We start from the raw sequence: 17826 nt of genomic DNA, 5'->3' as shown, positions 1-17826 counted from the left end.
GGCCTTAAAGGTGCCACTGGACTCAAACACTCTTCTCAGAAAGTGCGCTTTTTGTTGGGACCCAAGTTCTTTGATTGGTGGGATGTAAAACAGGAAATGTTAAGACAGGAAAGTATTGAGATACTCAGCAGCCTTACCTGAATGATAAATTGGGACTTACTGCCAGGTAACAAACACCAGGTGGGTTCAGGTTGGCCTATTCACTCACTGCCAAGATCAATATGGACAAGTCCCTACTTTGCATAGCTTCTCCACTGGGTGCGGGACCTGGCAATCCGAACAGCTCCTCCTCCTCCACAGTTGAAATCTTTGAGAGCTACTCAGTTATATTGTATACTTACAACAAAAAAGAGTGGGCGGTACTAATCACTTCCCTTCTTAGTAGAAAACCACTCTTCAGGGAGTGTGGTTATATTTTTTGCTTTCTTTGCTGTGCCACTTCTCTGTCTGCCTGGACTTTTATTTGACATGGGGAGGGAGTTTTCAGAAGTGTGATTTCCCTTTCTCAGCATCTGAAGAAGTGTGCATGCAGTGTGCATGCACACGAAAGCTTACGCCTAGAATAAAACTTTTGTTGGTCTTAAAGGTGCCACTAGGCCACATAGATTCCTTGTACGAAAGCAGGAAAACAGTAGACTGAAAGGCCTTGGCAGTGAAGTAAGACTTTTCACGCTGACAGGAAAATGGGTAGAATCTTCTTGTATTGTCTGTCTCTCTCTCGCACATCTGGGATCACACTAATACGCCACAGGCAGGCCTGCACTTCCTCAGACTTTCTTCAGTCCGGAAAGAGAAAGTAATTCATTTTCTGTTTCTCGAGAAGTCTTTCCAAAATATCTGACTCCACTTTCAAAGCGGTGCTTTCCCCTCATTAAATTTCACAGCATGCAAATATTTTCCCCACCCCACATTTAATTGCAAAAGCCCAGGCTTTTCAGTTTCAGAATACATTTGCAGCCTGTCTTGGAGAGACCGAGCCCCGAGATGTCTCCTGGCAAGTGGCTACCACTTTGGCTATCATGGATGGGGGCTTTGGTAACCGTGAGCCAACAAGCTCCAAGGTGAAAATGGGGGGTTGTAGGTGGGGGGCATTATGTAGAGGAAGGACCCATACTCTGGCTTCTGGGTTTTATGGCAGGATTCTACTGCCTTTAGTAGCTGCAGAGCTCAAGTGCAGCTGGTAAAGTTTTATGCATCTCTGCACCTCCTTGCTGGATAACACTTCACCAGTTGGATTTAGGCCTGTCGCTGAGGGGGGTCACAGGCACAAAAGTAGTGGGCAGTTTGCTTTATTTTAAGGTAGCTGGGGACTGTGGATGACTAACAATGAAACCCTACACTGAGTAAACCGTTCTAAACCTAAGAATTTAGGAAGCTGTCACTCTCTTTTAAACTTGCCTAAATTCTGTGACAGAGTTTTTGCAGTTTTGAATTGTGTATGAAGTGTGTTGTGGTTTAGCTGGACTGCTTCAGACCCAAAATGGGAAGAAACAAGATAAAATACAGTTTTAAAAGTTGCTGCGTCAGTCATTTGGTTGACAATGTTCAAGCTCTTCCTCTGTTTAACAAAATATCGAGAAACACTCTTATTGAGGTAGAGGATCTCTTGGGGCCAAGGAATGCTAATTCTTCATGGGTATTGGGTCAAGATAAAATCAACAAAAACACTGTAGAAGTAGGTTGTCAACAACTTGGAGGGGGGGCGGAAAGCCCTACCCCCTCAACAGCGGATTAATGGGAGGAAATGGGAGGGTGAAGTGTGGAGGTAAATAGCGTCGCCCCGAAAAAAATGTCCCCATGGGTCTCTTAAGAGGGCTGGATATCTTTCCCCTTTCTCCATATTGTTGGCATTGGCAGCCTCTGAGCTCTTGCTGAGCGTGTGTTTCAATGGTGCGGGAAATCGAGAGAAATGCTGACTGGGAGGGAGGAGGAGAATGGTAGTTCGGCTTGAGGGAGAGAAATCCCTCTGCATCCTGAATGGGGGGGGGAGGGGAAGGCAACAACAACAGTTTTTCTGAAGTGCTTTTTTGTTAGGATGAATCCCTCTCACTGTTTGCATAGCGCCTCCTCACGGCAAGCCAACTTGACTGAGAAATTCAATTGGGTCCTCCCTCAGTGGCAAGTTTGCCCCCCACTTATATACATTATAAGGAGCCCCGTGGCGCAGTGTTAAAGCTGCAGCACTGCAGTCCCCAAGCTCTGCTCACGAGTCACGACCTGAGTTTGATTCCCAGTGGAAGCTGGGTTTTCAGGTAGCCGGCTCGAGGTTGACTTAGCCTTCCATCCTTCCGAGGTCGGTAAAATAAGTCCCCAGCTTGCTGGGGGTGGGGGGGAAGTGTAGATGACTGGGGAAGGCATCCTGTAAAAAGTCTGCCGTGAAAACGCTGTGAAAGCAATGTCACCTCAGAGTCGGAAACGACTGGTGCTTGCCCAGGGGACCTTTCCTTTCCTTTTTCTTATATACATTGCTCCTTCTTCATGAGCTCTAATAAGTTTCCCCCTTCCATGAGAATTCATGGTTGTGTGTGTGTGTGTGTTTTTGGTGTGTCTTAATTTTCAGATCCCTAGATGCAGCTGTCTTGTAGCTGAAAACGACATTATTCTTCTGTTCCAGGATTGTTCAATATTGTTTATTTGATATGTTGCTAACAGTTTATATCTGTATATCCAGGGCTTCTTTTTAGTAGAAAAAGCCCAGCAGGAACTCGTTTGCATATTAGGGCACACACCCCTGGTGTCACTATTGTTTCACACAGGGCTTTTTTGCAGAAAAAGCCCAGCAGGAACTCATTTGCATATTAGGCTACACCCCTGATGACAAGCCAGCAGGAACTGTGTTCCTGCTCAAAAAAGCCCTCTCTGTGTGTGTGCATGTGTGTATTTGTCTGCTTCTGTCTATATAGAACAAAGTCTGAGTCCAGTGGTTAAGACCAACAAAGTTTAATTCTGGGTATAAGCATACACACAAAAGTTGATAACCAGAATTAAACTTTGTTGGTCTTAAAGGTGCCACTGGACTCCAACTTTGTTCTGTTCCTTCTGACCAACACGGCTACCCTCTTGAATCTATCTATTTACATATCAGCAAGTTCAAATTCATTTTCGGTAAATAACGTGTCATGTGTAACGAGGGCTGCTAATCTCCAGGTGGTTGCTGGAGAATTCCTGGAAATACAACTGACCTCCAGACGACAGAGATCAGTTCCCCTTAGGGTTGCCAAGTCTTACCTTGGCTTTGGTGGAGGGGTGGGATAATTCTCACACACACAGAGCATGTAGCGCGATGATGTCACCCAGAAGTGATGTCATCGCACTGGGCATGTGCCAGGGATGCTCGAGGATTTGGGTAAAAACTCTATAGTGCCCTCCCACTACCCTCCTAGGGTTGCCAGCTCTGGGTTGGAAATACATGGGAGATTTGGGGGGTGGAGCCTGAGGAGGGTGAAGTTTGAGGAAGGAAGAGGCTTCAGCGGGGTGTAATAAGAGTCCACTTTCCAAGGCAGCCATTTTCTCCTGGGGAACTGATCTGCGTCACCTGGAGATCAGTTGTAATAGCAGAAGATCTCCAGCTACCACGCGGAGGTTGGCAACCTGCAGGCCCCAAATTTGTAGGTGTTTCTGTGCCCAGGGTTGGCAGTGCTAACTTGTGGATAGTTTATAACAGGGGTTTTTTTTGTAGAAAAAGCCCAGCATGAACTCATTTGCATATTAAGCCATGCCCCCTGACCACCATTGTTTCACACGGGACTTTTTTTGAGGGAAAGCTTAGCATGAGCTCATTTGCATATCAGGCCACACCTCCTGATGCCAAGCCAGCCGGAACTGCGTTCCTGTGCATTCCTGCTCAAAAAAAGCCCTGGTTTATAATGTGTGATCATGCTTAAAGTTATTTTAGTATACGGTTTTGCATTTGTTTATTCATGTTGCCATGAAGGGTTTAGTCTGGCCCAAAGGGAAAATTGGAGAATCTGGAGAGTATTTTGTAAGATTTTTGTGCATTTACAGTGCGATTAGCCAAAAATAAGACTCTCCTTCCACCAAAACAGCATTTCTTTTAAAAACCTATTAGTTACGTAATACTGGAAATTCTAATTTTTTTATTATAAGGTTATGTTAATGGTGTTTTGTTAGGAAATGAGGTCATGGAATTGGGCCATTGCTACAGACCACAGCAAATATCTGTGTTGCAAAATGTTGGAAATTTAGTACCATCCACCACAATTTTTTGAATTCAAAAAAACACTAAACAAAATAAAGGAAGGTGAACAATCTGTAATGGGGTAGAAAGAATTTACTGGTTTGAATTTAGAACATAACCAGGGCTTTTTTTTTTTTTTTTTAGCAGGAATGCACAAGAACTCAGTTCAAGCTGGCTTGGCTTCAGGGGGTGTGGCCTAATATGCAAATAAGTTCCTGCTGGGAGGTTTTCTACTAAAAAGCCCTAATATAACCATTGTCTTGCTGAGCTGTTGGGTGAAGTACTAATTATGAAAGAAGATCCCCCCCTCTCCCTTTTATTCATAGTGGCATAAATCTCATCATAACATCATTTATTTCATTAATTTTATTTAAAACATTTTAAGCTACTCTCCACCATCAGGATCCCCGCCAGTGTTCCCTCTAAGTTGAGTTAATGTGAGCTAGCTCACAGATTTTTAGCCTCCAGCTCACACATTTTTGTCTTAGCTCAAGACGGATGACCCCAGAGCACACTAATTTATGTAGCAGCTCACAACTTTAATATCAGTAGCTCACAACTTTAATGCCAGTAGCTCACAAAGTAGATTAACGGTCAGGAAGTTCTTCGTAATGTTGAGCCGGAAACTCTTTTGATGTAATTTCAACCCATTGGTTCTGGTTCTATCATTACATCTACTGGCAGCAAACTCTACAATTTTATTTGCTCATTGCACAAAGGAATGTTTCTTTTTGTCTGTCCTGAACCTGTTTCTCAGCAACTTCATTGAGTGCCTCTGAGCTTGTATTATCGGAGATGGAGGAATAACTCCCTCCACTTTCTTCACCTTTTCCATATTTTTTTATCAACCTCTATCATGTCTCCTCTTAACTTTCTTCAATGTGCAAATGTGTGTCCAATTTTAATCCTGGAAACAGGGCCAGACCTAGGCAAGGCTAACCTGGTGCCCCCCCCCTCACTGATAACCTCACCGAGTTACATGGGGGGTGCTGAATTTGGTGCTCCAAAAGTACAGCACCCTAGGAAATCACCTAATTTGCCTAGTGGCAAGTCCAGCCCTGCCTGGAAAAAAAGTGTGCTCCTGGTAACTTAACTGTCAGACTTTGAACAGATGTGCTGAGAAGAACATGAGGCAGGATAGGCAAAGGGAACACCTGTGTACAGAAGCAATGTACCTGTCTTAAACCACTGGCAATGCAATCCTAAATAAAGTATTACCCTTAGTCCAATGATGATAATGGGTATAGAATGGTATAACTCTGCATAGGATGCTACTGTAAGAGACATAATAACTGTTGTGGCCATTAGAAGAGCCCTGCTGGATCCAATCAGCAATGTTCAGTTCAGAGGTTTAGTGCCTCTGAATGTGGAGGTTCCCCTCAGTCACCATGGCTAGTAGCCACTGATAGACTTATCCTCCATGGACTATTGAATCCCCTTTTATAAGAACAAAAGAAGAGCCCTTCTGGATCAGATCAGTGGACCAACATCCTGTCACACACAGTGGCCAACCAGTCCCTCTGGAGATCCATCAACAGTGCACATAGGGCGAGGATGCTGCCTCCTGACACTGGAATCAAGAGGTTTACTTAGGGTTGCCAATTCCCAGGTGGGGACAGGGGATCCCCCAGTTTGGAGGCCCTCCCCCATCTTCAGGGTCATCAGAAAGCAGTGGTGGTGGGGAGAGGGAAATGTCTGCTGGGCACTCCATTATTCCCTATGCAGACTGATTCCCAGAGGGTATAATGGAGAATTGATCCGTGGGTATCTGGGGCTCTAGGGGCACCAAATTTTCAGCACAGCATCTGATGACTCTCCTCAAAAGGCTCTCCAAATCTTCAAAAAGATTGGGCCAAGGGGCCCAATTCTATGAGCCCCCAAAGAAGGTGCCTCTATCCTTCATTATTTCCAATGGAGGGAAGGCATTTTAAAGGTGTGCGGTCCCTTTAAATGTGATGACCAGAACTCCCTTTGGAGTTCAATTATGCTTACCACTCCCTTGCTTCTGGCTGCACCCCCAAATTCTCCTGGCTCCCCCCCCCCAAAGTCCCCAGATATTTCTTGAATTGGACCTGGCAACTGCCTCTGAACATAGAAGCCAACAAGCTAAAATTTTAGCCAACAAGCTAAAATTCCAGCTTACATTTTTGGAACTGGATGGGCAAGACTTTTAATGTCTCGAGATGACACACAAATAGATGCATTTTATTTGCACTCCTGCCTTAGAAGAACCCTTCCCCCCCCCTTTCAAGAGAAACTGTTCCACATAAACATGCAAGTTAAAAAAAGGGTAGTCCCCTGTGCAAGCACCAATCGTTTTCGACTCTGGGGTGACGTTGCTTTCACAACGTTTTCACGGCAGACTTTTTTATGGGGTGGATTGCCATTGCCTTCCCCAGTCATCTACACTTTCCCCCAAGCAAGCTGGGTACTCATTTTACCAACCTCGGAAGGATGGAAGGCTGAGTCAACCTGGAGCCGGCTATCTGAACACAGCTTCTGCTGGAATCGAACTCAGGTCGTGAGCAGAGGGCTACGACTGCAGTACTGCAGCTTTACCACTCTGCGCCACGGGGCTTTTAATTAAACATGCAAAACACCTACTAATTCAAAGATGGGATGCTGGTGGTCTAAAAGAATTCTGTCTCTGCCCACTCTGCAGGTTGCTGATGGTAACCCCCAGTGTGGTACCTATAGGGGCAGAGGTGGGGGTCGTGCTTCAGGTCGAAGGAGCCCCCTCTGGGCTCTCGGGCACAGTCTATTTCCAGAATGAGAACGACGCGAGTGTGAAATGCTCTACTGAGGTGCAGTTCAAGCTAAAGCCCGACAGCTTCCTGGAAAAAGTTACTCTGAAGGTAGGAGACATCAGTTTTTATGGGGAAGTGATTCCTACTTCTGTCCCCTGAGGGAAGAGCATCTCTACATCCTGTGGAAACTCTTCTGTGAACATTATCATTGGGCACTACTTGGCCCCAGAATGTTATTCAGTCACTGAAATGAGAATATGCAGTGTAAATCTCTGTTGGTGAAGAGCATGATTTGCCCCAAAACATCTGGAAGGGCTGAGAGCCAATTTTGGTGTAGTGGTTAATCTGGAGAACTGCATTTAATTCCCCACTCCTCCTCATGAAACTTGCTGGGTGAACTTGGGTGAGTCACAGTTCTTTCAGAGCTCTCAGCCCCACCTAGGGTGTCTGTTGTGGGGAGAAGAGTGAAAGGTGATTGTAAGCTGCTCTGAGACTCCTTCAGGTAGTGAAGGGCAGGGTATAAAACCAACTCTTCTCCTTTCCAGGTATGTACAGAGAGCCATTTGCAAGTGGGCCAGACACCTGGAGGCCATCATTTTCTTGAAGCTGTAGAGGGGGAAGAATATCTTTAAAAGCAGGGCTTTTTTTGAGCAGGAACGCACAGGAATGCAGTCCTGGTTGGCTTGGGGGGGGGGGGGGGTCATGGGTGTGGCCAATATGCAAATGAGTTCCTGCTGGGCTTTTCCCACAAAAAAACCCTGTATGGAACAATGGTGCGGTCAGGGGGTGTGGCCTAATATGCAAATGAGTTCATGCTTGGCTTTTTCTACCAAGAAAACCCCTGTTTGAAAGTATAGTACTCTAGAAAGGGTGTGTGTGAAATTAAGACCTGTGCTGGGAATAGGGTTGTCATGTCCTTCCTTGCAACTGGGGGGGGGGGGCAGGAAAGGACTTACTGGCAGTGTGGGGGGACGGCCTAGCTTGCTGTGGCAGTGACATGGCAACATAATTTTCAGTGACATTGCTGCCACACTGAGTTAGGCCTTCCCCTGAGGTAGATAAATCCCCTGGCTGGTCAGCTGATCACTGGGGGACAGTGGTAGCTTCAGGCAAGGCATCCCACACGGGGGCAGGGACTTGGCAGCCCTAGCTGGGGATAAAGATGACAATTTGCATTTGGAGTCCGTGTTTCTCACTGGGACTCAAGGCTGATTACAAGTACAATTAAAACAAACATTTCTGTCAATCAGTAAACAGGTTACAAAGATACAATAACGGCATTTGAACCTAACAGCAAAGATTCCTAGGAAAAACATGAACAATGCGAGCAAAGATAAATAACAGATGTAGGCCCAATAGTAGCCTCAGAGCAGGATAAAAATTATGAAGCAGAAAACATACATCACTCAAACCATACATGTTTCAGCCAATTTGGCCTTCCTCAGTAGTAAAATATATATATATATATATATATATATATATATCACATTAGCGCCAGGTATTACAATGAATACTGAAAACAGGACCAATCAAAACGATTCTGGAGAAGAAAGGGGAAAGAATTTATACTGAATATCTTAATTCACTGTAAGGCAGCTTCATGTCAGACATGTGACAAATGAACGTAAGAAAAACCATGTTGGATCAGGCCAATGACCCATCCAGTCCAACACTCTGTGTCACACAGTGGCCAAAAAACCCCAGGTGCCATCAGGAGGTCCATCAGTGGGGCCAGGACACCAGAAGCCCTCCCCCCAAGCAATGGCATGAGGGGAACTCACCCTGCAAGCCAGGACCTCAGTTCTAATGGGTGTCCTGCTAATTAAAGAGAAAAACAATGCACAAACCTCAATGGCAAAACCTCCAGCTTCATACCTGGTTTCCTCAGGTTCAGGGCTATGAGCCGGTTCCTGATCATCCCACCTTGAATAGCAGCAGTGTTAGTGCTACAGGGCAATTATGCTGTTAGCACTTGAACCCTGAGGGTCAGGCTTAGGTAAACAGATTTCATGAACTTTTGTTGTCATCCCTATACCCCTGATTTATTGTCATTTCTCAACTTGTTAATTTAAATTACCCTCTCAGTGATCCAGTGCCAATCAGCAAGGCTGTGAAACAGGACACTCTTTTTACTTACAGACATACAGGCACAGGGGGGAACCAGAAGAAAGGAGGACTCCCTCCCTTCTCCTGCTAACTTCCCAAGGAGAGCTGCTCATAAGTAAAGCACTGCTGTGAGAACAATGTGAGAGAAACAGTTGAAAAAGCTGAAAGGGAATGATTTGTAGGGGAGGGGTTGGCAGTTTGTAGGCCAGGAATCCCCAGCATGGTGTCTATGGCTACCATGGCAACTGCTGACCGCTTTCCTGGCACCCGCTAAGTGTTTTTAGAAAGTAAGTGTAGACAGGTGGGGCTTTTGCCCAGCTAGGCGTCTGGCTGGCCATTGGAGAGTTGACTGGCTGTGCAGACATTAAAAAACAACAACACAACAACCTTGCTTTGACAGCTGCTACCACAGTACAGAGATTTTCACTGCATGACTCTTGAGGCAATGTGAGAAAATGTTTTAAAACCTTATGTTCATTTTAAAAGGCATGCCGTTAAGCACACCTTCCGACTGAAATATGAAATACTGGAAGAGTTATGAAGAGTTTGAACTCCTGACATTTTCTGGTTGGCCTTGCCTCTTGTAGCCAGGTTTTCCAGGTACCAAACGACAGGGGGTATGGGGGACTTACTGCCAGGAAAACTAGGCCCAATCCAATGACGCAGCAATAATGGTCCCTTTAAAACAGCCTTTGCAATCCATTTTAGTAGCAGGTTGCTAATGGTTTTTTTGTGTCATTTCAGACACAACCTTTTTAGCAACTGGCTGCTAATGGATTTTATTTACCTGTTCATGTAAAGCTGCTTGTGTCCAGTTAGTGAAGTGTAAACTGCTTTCTTCCATTTTCACCTCTTTGTGGCACTTCTAAATCTCTGCGGTGTGCTGTTTAAAATGTCCATAGCACTCCCTACAATGCTGGTTTTTCTACCCACCCTTTTCATGGTGCAGTCTTCCTTGCACTCCGCCCCCCCATACTTTTAAAAATTTTTCCAAGTTGAGCACTGTAGCACTAAACCAATATAGCACTTCAGTGTTACAGCAGCAGATGTCTTAACTCCACTGAAAACTCTCCCGCGCTAATGCTATATGAAGCGTTTTGTTTTGTTTTGATGAGTGGGATACGTCACTTTGACAAAGGTATTTTCTGAAACAGTACTACAGGCGGCTTTACTGTCGGAAGCTGATGGTTACCCATTGCATTTAAAGCTTGCACAAAAGATGAAGGTTTTAGTACAACATCTTTGAAAGTGAAAAGGAATATTCTGGAAAAACCAGAACTGACTGCATGCGAAATTTGAAATCCATTTCAAAATGGACTTTGAAATCCATTTCAAAATGGATTTTTGAAATGTTCTCTGAACAATCATTTATATTTACAAACTTATTTTCAGTACTTACTTGTTATTTTCCCACAGTTTTGTTAGCCTTTATATAATCTGCTTTGTACTGTGGGACTCTAGGTTCTACCACCAGCTCCCATGTCCCTGCAGGAGGTCGCCTGGTTCTTCAGGTTTCTCCCTGCCACCAGCCAGGTGTCTGGCGGGGGAACCCCCACCGCAAGAGCCATGATGAGCCTTTCCATCTCTGAAGGTTTAGAAACTTGTAAACTGCTTGTGTTTTGAAAGGTGTGTATATGCCTTTAAATCTTAGCAAGACTAAAGTTGCGGGGTGGGGAAGCAGGCAGAGCCACATGGGTCTTCCTGGTGAGTATGTGAAGCCTGTGAGAAAGGAAGAGAAGCCAGCACCAGCACAATCCCTATAGTTTTTTGCATTTGTTTCAGAAGTCATCTGCATAGTAAAAGGGATACTAAAGAATTCACTAGACCCTGATTATGGGACGGAGAAAAACTCCACCTCCAAGGCTACTCTGCTTTCATTTTCCTGTCAGTCTGAAGAAGTTGGTTGAAATAGTGCAGGTGGTTGCATTCAGCAACTCCCATGAGTAAATTGTCCCAGTTAGATCACAAAAGTGTGTGCTTGTAAACTTTATGTTTGCGGTAGTGGTTAAGTGCACGGACTATAATCTGAAGAACTGGGTTTGATTCCCCACTCCACTGCTGGAGTGACCTTGGGTCTGTTATAACTCTCTCAGAGCTGTTCTGCTCAAGAGCAGTTCTTTCAGAGCTCTCTCAGCCCCACCTACTTCACAGGGTGTCTGCTGTGGGGAGGGAAAGGGAAAGGAGACCATGCTTTGCTAACTGGATACAAGCAGCTTTATATGAAAAGGTAAATAAAATCCATTGGCAGCTGGTTGCTAAAAAGGGTCTGTTTGAAATAACAACCCCCCAACCCATTAGCAACCAACTACTAAAACAAAATCTGTTTGAAAGGGGTCATAGTTTTGAAATATTTTCAGAAATGTTCATATAAGTGGCCAAGACTGCTTTCAAAATTACCAAAGGTTGGACAAGGTGAGTTTCAGGTCATTTTCAGCTCTGGAGCTGTGTTCAGCCGTTACCCTGGCTCCCAAAATGGGGATTTATTTATTTATTGCTCCTGTCTTTGGTCTCATGCAGTCTAACAGCATAACAGTTGATAGATTGTGCATAGATCCTAGGGTTGCCAATCCCCAGGTGGGGGCAGGGGATCCCCCAGTTTGAAGGCCCTCCCCCACTTCAGGGTCATCAGAAAGCGGGGGCTGGGGAAAATGTCTGCTGAGCATTGCATTATTATTCCTCATGGAGACCGATTCCCATAGGGTATGATGGAGAATTGATATGTGGTATCTGGGGCTCTGGGGGAGCTGTTTTTTGAGATAGAAGCTCCAAATTTTCAATATAGCATTCAGAGCCTCTCCCCAAATGACCCTCCAAGTTTAAAAAAAATTGAACTAGGGGGTCCAATTCTATGAGCCCCCAAAGAAGGTGCCCCTATTATTCCAATGGAGGGAAGGCATTTAAAAGATGTGTGATCCCTTTAAATGTGATGGCCAGAACTCCCTTTGCTCCTGACTCCACCCCCAATGTCTCCTGGCTTCACCCCCAAAGTCTTCTTGCCCAGCCCCAAAGTCCCCAGGTATTTCTTGGACTTGGTAACCCTGATAGATCCTGTCACTTGAGGCTGAAAATGGAAATTGCATCACTGATTGTACTTCAATACAAACAACAACAAAACCTTCCCTGGACAGTGAGAAGTGTTCTGGTCTAGCTTTCCCTTTGATACGTTCATTTTCTACGCGCAGGGATTTCACACCAAGTTTTATGAGAAACCTTGCCTGCAGTCAACAATACTCCATCCTGAAAGATTTCCTGCTGTTTCTGTAGGAGCCTTTGCCCCGAGTCTCCTCCTCTTCTCAGTTTCCTTCCCTTTCTCGTTCTCTCAGGTGACCCATGATCATTTTGTGCAGTGCGGCTTGTCTACCCAGAGAAGGGACCGTTACATCCAGCTTGTCGCTCACAGCTCTAACCTCCCCAGTTCCAATGGCATTCAAACCCTCAACCTGCGTTGGAGCGCTCGCCAAGGGTACCTGTTTATACAAACAGACAAGCCCATCTATACCCCTGGGGAAATGGGTGAGTCCCACCTCTGCCCCTCCAAACAGTTGCACAATGTTCTCTTTGTCATTCTCCCCCTCCATCCCCCACCTTGGCAGGCTGTGTTATCCAAAAGAGTCTTCAGAAAGCAGCGGCTGTATCTGTTGGATTCTGGGCTGTCCATAGTTGCTCCTCCACTGCTTTGCGGGGTGGGTGGGGTAGAATACAGATGCTATAAGTATTCCTCAGGAGGAGTAACAGTTGCTTGGGTGTGGCTTTTCCAGAGAGAAAAGGATTAAAGAGCTCTTTTCTTTCCCCACACTGTTCTTCTTCTTGCAAATGCCATCCTGCTGGACTCAATAGCTAAGCTAAACTAACCTAAACTAAGCTGAAAGAATGAGAAATGGCTTTTTTTTTTAGCAGGAACGCACAGGAATGCAGTTCCGACTGGCTTGGTGCCAGGGGGTGTGGCCTAATATGCAAATACTTTCCCATTGGGCTTTTTCTACAAAAAAGCCCTGTGTGAAACACTGGTGACATGGCCTAATATGCAAATGAGTTCCTGCTGGGCTTTTCCTACAACCCCCCCCCTGGACAGACGATAGATAGATAGATAGATAGATAGATAGATAGATAGATAGATAGATAGATAGATAGATAGATAGATAGATAGATAGATAGATAGATAGATAGATAGATAGATCTCTTAGTTTGAGTGATACATAACATTGATTTAGCAAGACACATGGGCTATGAATAAAAAAAATCTGATTCATGATTCAATGACACTAGCAGAGTACACATAACAGTCACCAGCTCACTAAATTGTTGTATTGTAAATGATTTGATCAGAGAGGTCTGTAGCTCATTGGTAGAGCCGCTGCTTTGCATGTAGAAGGTCCCAGGGCTAATCTCCAGCAGGTAGGAGGTGATGGGGAAGGCCTCAACCTGAGACCCTGGAGAGCTGCTGCCAGCCTGAGTAGGCAATACTGACCTTGATGGACTGATGGGACAATTCAGTATAAGGCAGCTTCATGTGTTCACATGTTGCCTGTATAGATTTTAAAAACCTCACACAATCCTCTTGTCGTAAATGACAAAAATATCTCATAGCTATTCTGACTATTTAATAAGTAAATCATGATTGTAATGTTTTAATACAGAAAAAAAGGGAAAAGTAACACAGTGGCTGACTGGCTCTGGATTTGCCTTTACTGTCTTCCTCACCCTCATTTTTTGATCCTTTCGTTCCAGTGAATTTCCAAATCTTTGCCCTGGACCACAAGCTGCGGCCAACCTTTGAGCCTGTCATCATCACTGTGCAGGTAACTTGGAAGCTGTCCTAGTTTCTTTGCTGGTTGATGAAAAATTCTTGTTGCAGCTTGGGGAAACCTTGATTCTTTAATAATGAAGCCATTAAAAAAAACCCTCTCCCTTTCTCTTGCCCTTAGAACCCGTGGGGACTTCAGGTCCGGAAAGATCAGCGTGCGCTGTGCGGCGATGGATGCTGTGATAAAGGATCAACTGACAATCCCTCCCATCTCTGAGTAAGTTTCACCAGCTATGTAATGAGGGCTGGTCCCACCCACACAACAGGCAGCTGCTTCAGACAGAAGGATTCCACAAGTTTCAGGCTAAGCCAGCCCTTTTTGCCTCCACAACATGGTACAGGCAGAGCTGCACAGGAACGCAGTTCTGGCTGGCTTGGCATCAGGGGGTGTGGTCTGAAATGCAAATGAGTTTCTGCTGGGCTTTTTCTACAAAAAGCCCTGTGTGAAACAATGGGGACAAAAGGGGGTGTGGCCTGATATGCAAATGAGTTCCTGCTGGGCTCTTTCTATTAAAAAACCCCTGGGTACAGCAGTCCTCAGTGTGGTGCCCATGCACTCCATAGTGCTGCCAATGCCTTCCTTGGTGCCTGCCAAGCGTTTTTAGAAAATAGATGGGTCTAGGGAGTGCTTTTGTCCATCAAGGATTCTGATTGGTCACTGGAAGTGTGATTGGGTGCGCAGATCTTCACTGTGGCAGTCATTGTGTGGCTGGCTCCACCTTTTGTGACAGCCACTTTCTGGGTGCACCCACCATTCTGTGTCAGACTTCTACAGGTACCCACAGGCTCAAAAAGTTGGGGACCCCTGGCATAGTAACTGAGAGCCAAACTGGGTGTGATGGCATTTTCGAGCGCCAGTGTGGTATAGTGGTTAAGAGTGGTGGACTCTAATCTGGACAAGCGGATTGGAGTCCTCATTCTTCATCTGCATGAAGCCTGCTGGGAGACCTTGAGTCAGTTCCGGTTCTCTCTGCCCCATCTACCTCACAAGGTGCCTGTTGTGGGGAGAGAAAATGAAGGAGATCGTAAACTGCTTTGAGACTCCTTGGGGTAGAGAAAAACAGGGTATGAAACCAAGTCGTCTTCTGCTTTGTGGCTACCATGAGGATGCTGGTGCCATTTAAAACAGATTTTAAAATTCTGCCAGGCCAGCATGAAGCTCTTCTTCCCCACCCCCCTTTCTGGTGCCTTTTCAAGTGCTGGAAGAGGGGGTGAGTGAGCACTTGATAAAGCATGCTCTCCCTACTCCATCAGCATCAGCAGGAGCCTGGTGGGCTAGAAACAGGGGGTTGCTTGCCATAATAGGCGAACTGGCACCACTGTATTTACACATGAAGCCGCCTTAACCTGCTAAGCCTTGGCTCATCAAGGTCAGTATTGTCTACTCACACTGGCGTTGGCTCTCCAGGGTCTCAGGCTGAGATCTTCCACAACACCTCCTATCTGGTCCATTTAGCAGCGGATGCTTGGGATTGAACCTGGGACCTTTGGTGTGCCAAGCAGTTGCTCTACCACTGAGACACAACCCCTCTAACACAAGGCCAGAACACCCTTCGGCCTGCAGAACTAGTTTTCTGAGTTCTGGTCAATGCACTGGCTCAATTTGTCCCTGCTGTTTTTTAAATCTTTTTTCTCCAGGCCTGGCATTTGGCGAATCACAGCCCTGTTTACCAACGTGCCAGATTCCAACACAACCACAGAGTTTGAGGTGAAGAAATACGGTACGTCCGGATTGTGTGTATGTCTTTTATCCTTTTTGCCTGACAGAGACGTGGCATGGCAGGCCAAAATTCAACAGGTACTTTTCTACCCCGGGATGCAGTCACTGCATCTAATTGCAACGAGGTGGTTCGGCAGAGCCAGGCCAGCCACAGCTATGGCTGGGGGCAATACTCCCTCTAAGCTGTGGAGTCTTTTGAGCAAAAAATTCTACTTCATATGAGCTACTGGCATTAAAGTTGTGAGCGACAGCATAAATTACTTTGCTCTGGGGCCATTTTTCCTGAGCTAAGACAAAAATGCATGAGCCAGAAGCTAAAAAACTGTGAGCTAGCTCACACTAACTCAGCTTAGAGGGGACACTGGTTGGGGGTTGTGGAAACTGCCGGCGAACCCTCAGGTTTGCAGAACAGCCTAACGTAATAACCCACTCCCCCTATATTGGGGATATTCCCTCCAGAAATTTCCCAGTAGACGGTGTGATGGCTACGGGGAAAGCACAGCAACTGGAGCTCATTTTGAGTTGCAGCAGCAGCCACGATACAGCCCAAGGCAGCTGCCTTGGGACTTACCATGGACTTTGGATGTGATGGCCAAGAAGAGAAAAAGGCAGCGGTCAAATGTCTCCTGGCTCCACCCCCAAAGTCCCCTGATATTTCTTGGACTTGGCAACCCTACTAGATAATGTGGCATCATGTTATGTGGAAGTATGAGGAAATTGTTTCTGCAGGACAGACCTTTGTAGAGAAGTGTGACTCCATGAACAGCTATGCTGAGACGGGAGGGGGGAAATGAAGAACACAGAAAGAGAGGCAGGACCAGAGGGCAGTTCCTTAAGATAAAGAGGCATCCCATTCAAGGAGAGAACACTTAAACCAGGGGTGGCCAAACTGCAGCTAGGGAGCCACATGTGGCTCTTTCACAGATATTGTGTGGCTCTTGAAGCCCCCACTGCCCCATCAGCCAGCTTGGAGAAGGCGTTTGTCTTTTTTAATCCCTTCTCCAAGCCAAGCCAGCTGTTGAGACATCTGACGTTCATGTTTTCAGCTCTCAAATATCTGATGTTTATTTTAGGTTGCTCTAACCTTAAACAAGTTTGGCCACCTCTGCCTTAAACTCACTTAAGTGTTGTAGTGCTCCTCAGTGTCCAGGCATGGCAAGTTCCTCACTCCAACAATTCCAGTAGCTGTGAGGCCTGGAGTGAACCATCAGGCCTGGGTGGGCTGATACCTCTGGGCTAGATTATTTTTATTTACAACATTTTTCAACAGGCATTCTGCAAAAATAGCTACCTTGGACAAGTCTTTGGTGAAATGGCATGCAAATATGAGTTTCAGGGCTTTTCTGCATCAGGTTTTTGTTCCAAGTTTGCTTCTTGACTGCAGTGTTCCACCCCCACCCTCCCTTACATACAATATGGGTTGGCTGGTCTGTCTTGAATTACCCATTCCTGGGCAAAAGGATAAAGAGGTGGTAGAAAAGAACAAGAGTCCTGAAGTACCTTATAGACTAACAAAATGTGTGGCAGGGGAGGAGCTTTTGTGAATCACTGCTCACTTCTTCAGACTTACAAAGGCTTATTCATACCTTCCCACAAATGTTGTTAGTCTTTAAAGTGCTACTGGAATCTTGCTCTTTCCTATGTCTAAAGACTAACTCGGCTGCTCATTTTAATCTGTCTGCAGAGAATTTATACGCTTCCATGTATAAATTAGTCTCAATTGTGCTTCTGAAAACTAACACAAATAAAGTTACACTATATATATATATATATATTTAAAAGTACACAGAGGCTATGGATCTTAGTGAGAAGTGTCTTGTCTTGATCGGAGGTATGTAAGATACCTTACCAGGTTTGTGTATTGATTTATGTATATGCAGTTTTTAAATATTATGTTTTATTGCACAGCTTAGAGAAAGCCTGGAAGGTGAAAATGGGTTCTGAATTTCCAGATACCTCGTTTAGCTCTTATGCAGTAAAAATAGAATTTTTCTGCACGTCTAAGAATCTACATTGACCAGCTGACATTTGCCTGTTCCCCTTGGCGTTCTTAAGGTGGTCCTTCGTTCTATTTGCTTCACAGGAGACTGAACCTGCAGCTTCTATGAAATTGACTTAAGAAAATTGCCTCTGTGGATTTTTAAAAAATATATATACATCATTAGGTGCTTGGCTCTTCTGCGGATGTTTCATCTTCTATAAATATATGTTGATAAAGCCAGTTACATTTTTGTGTTACTTTGTGTTAGCT

General features: G+C 45.3%; 1 protein-coding gene across 1 annotated transcript; it reads left to right on the top strand.

The window, feature by feature from the left end:
• Positions 1–961: 961 nt before the first annotated feature.
• On the top strand, positions 962–15574 carry LOC132571415 (complement C4-B-like). The gene is made up of 6 exons (XM_060238208.1): positions 962–1061; positions 6861–7053; positions 12375–12564; positions 13780–13850; positions 13977–14072; positions 15494–15574. The coding sequence occupies exons 1-5, from the start codon at positions 985–987 to the stop codon at positions 14070–14072; spliced, it is 627 nt and encodes a 208-aa protein (XP_060094191.1). The 5' UTR covers positions 962–984; the 3' UTR covers positions 15494–15574.
• The last annotated feature ends 2252 nt before the right edge of the window (positions 15575–17826 follow it).

Source organism: Heteronotia binoei, chromosome 5, assembly GCF_032191835.1.
Source record: "Heteronotia binoei isolate CCM8104 ecotype False Entrance Well chromosome 5, APGP_CSIRO_Hbin_v1, whole genome shotgun sequence".
NCBI lineage: Eukaryota > Metazoa > Chordata > Lepidosauria > Squamata > Gekkonidae > Heteronotia > Heteronotia binoei.
Note: the sequence above shows the minus strand (reverse complement) of the source record. Positions and strands in the feature narration are given on the sequence as shown.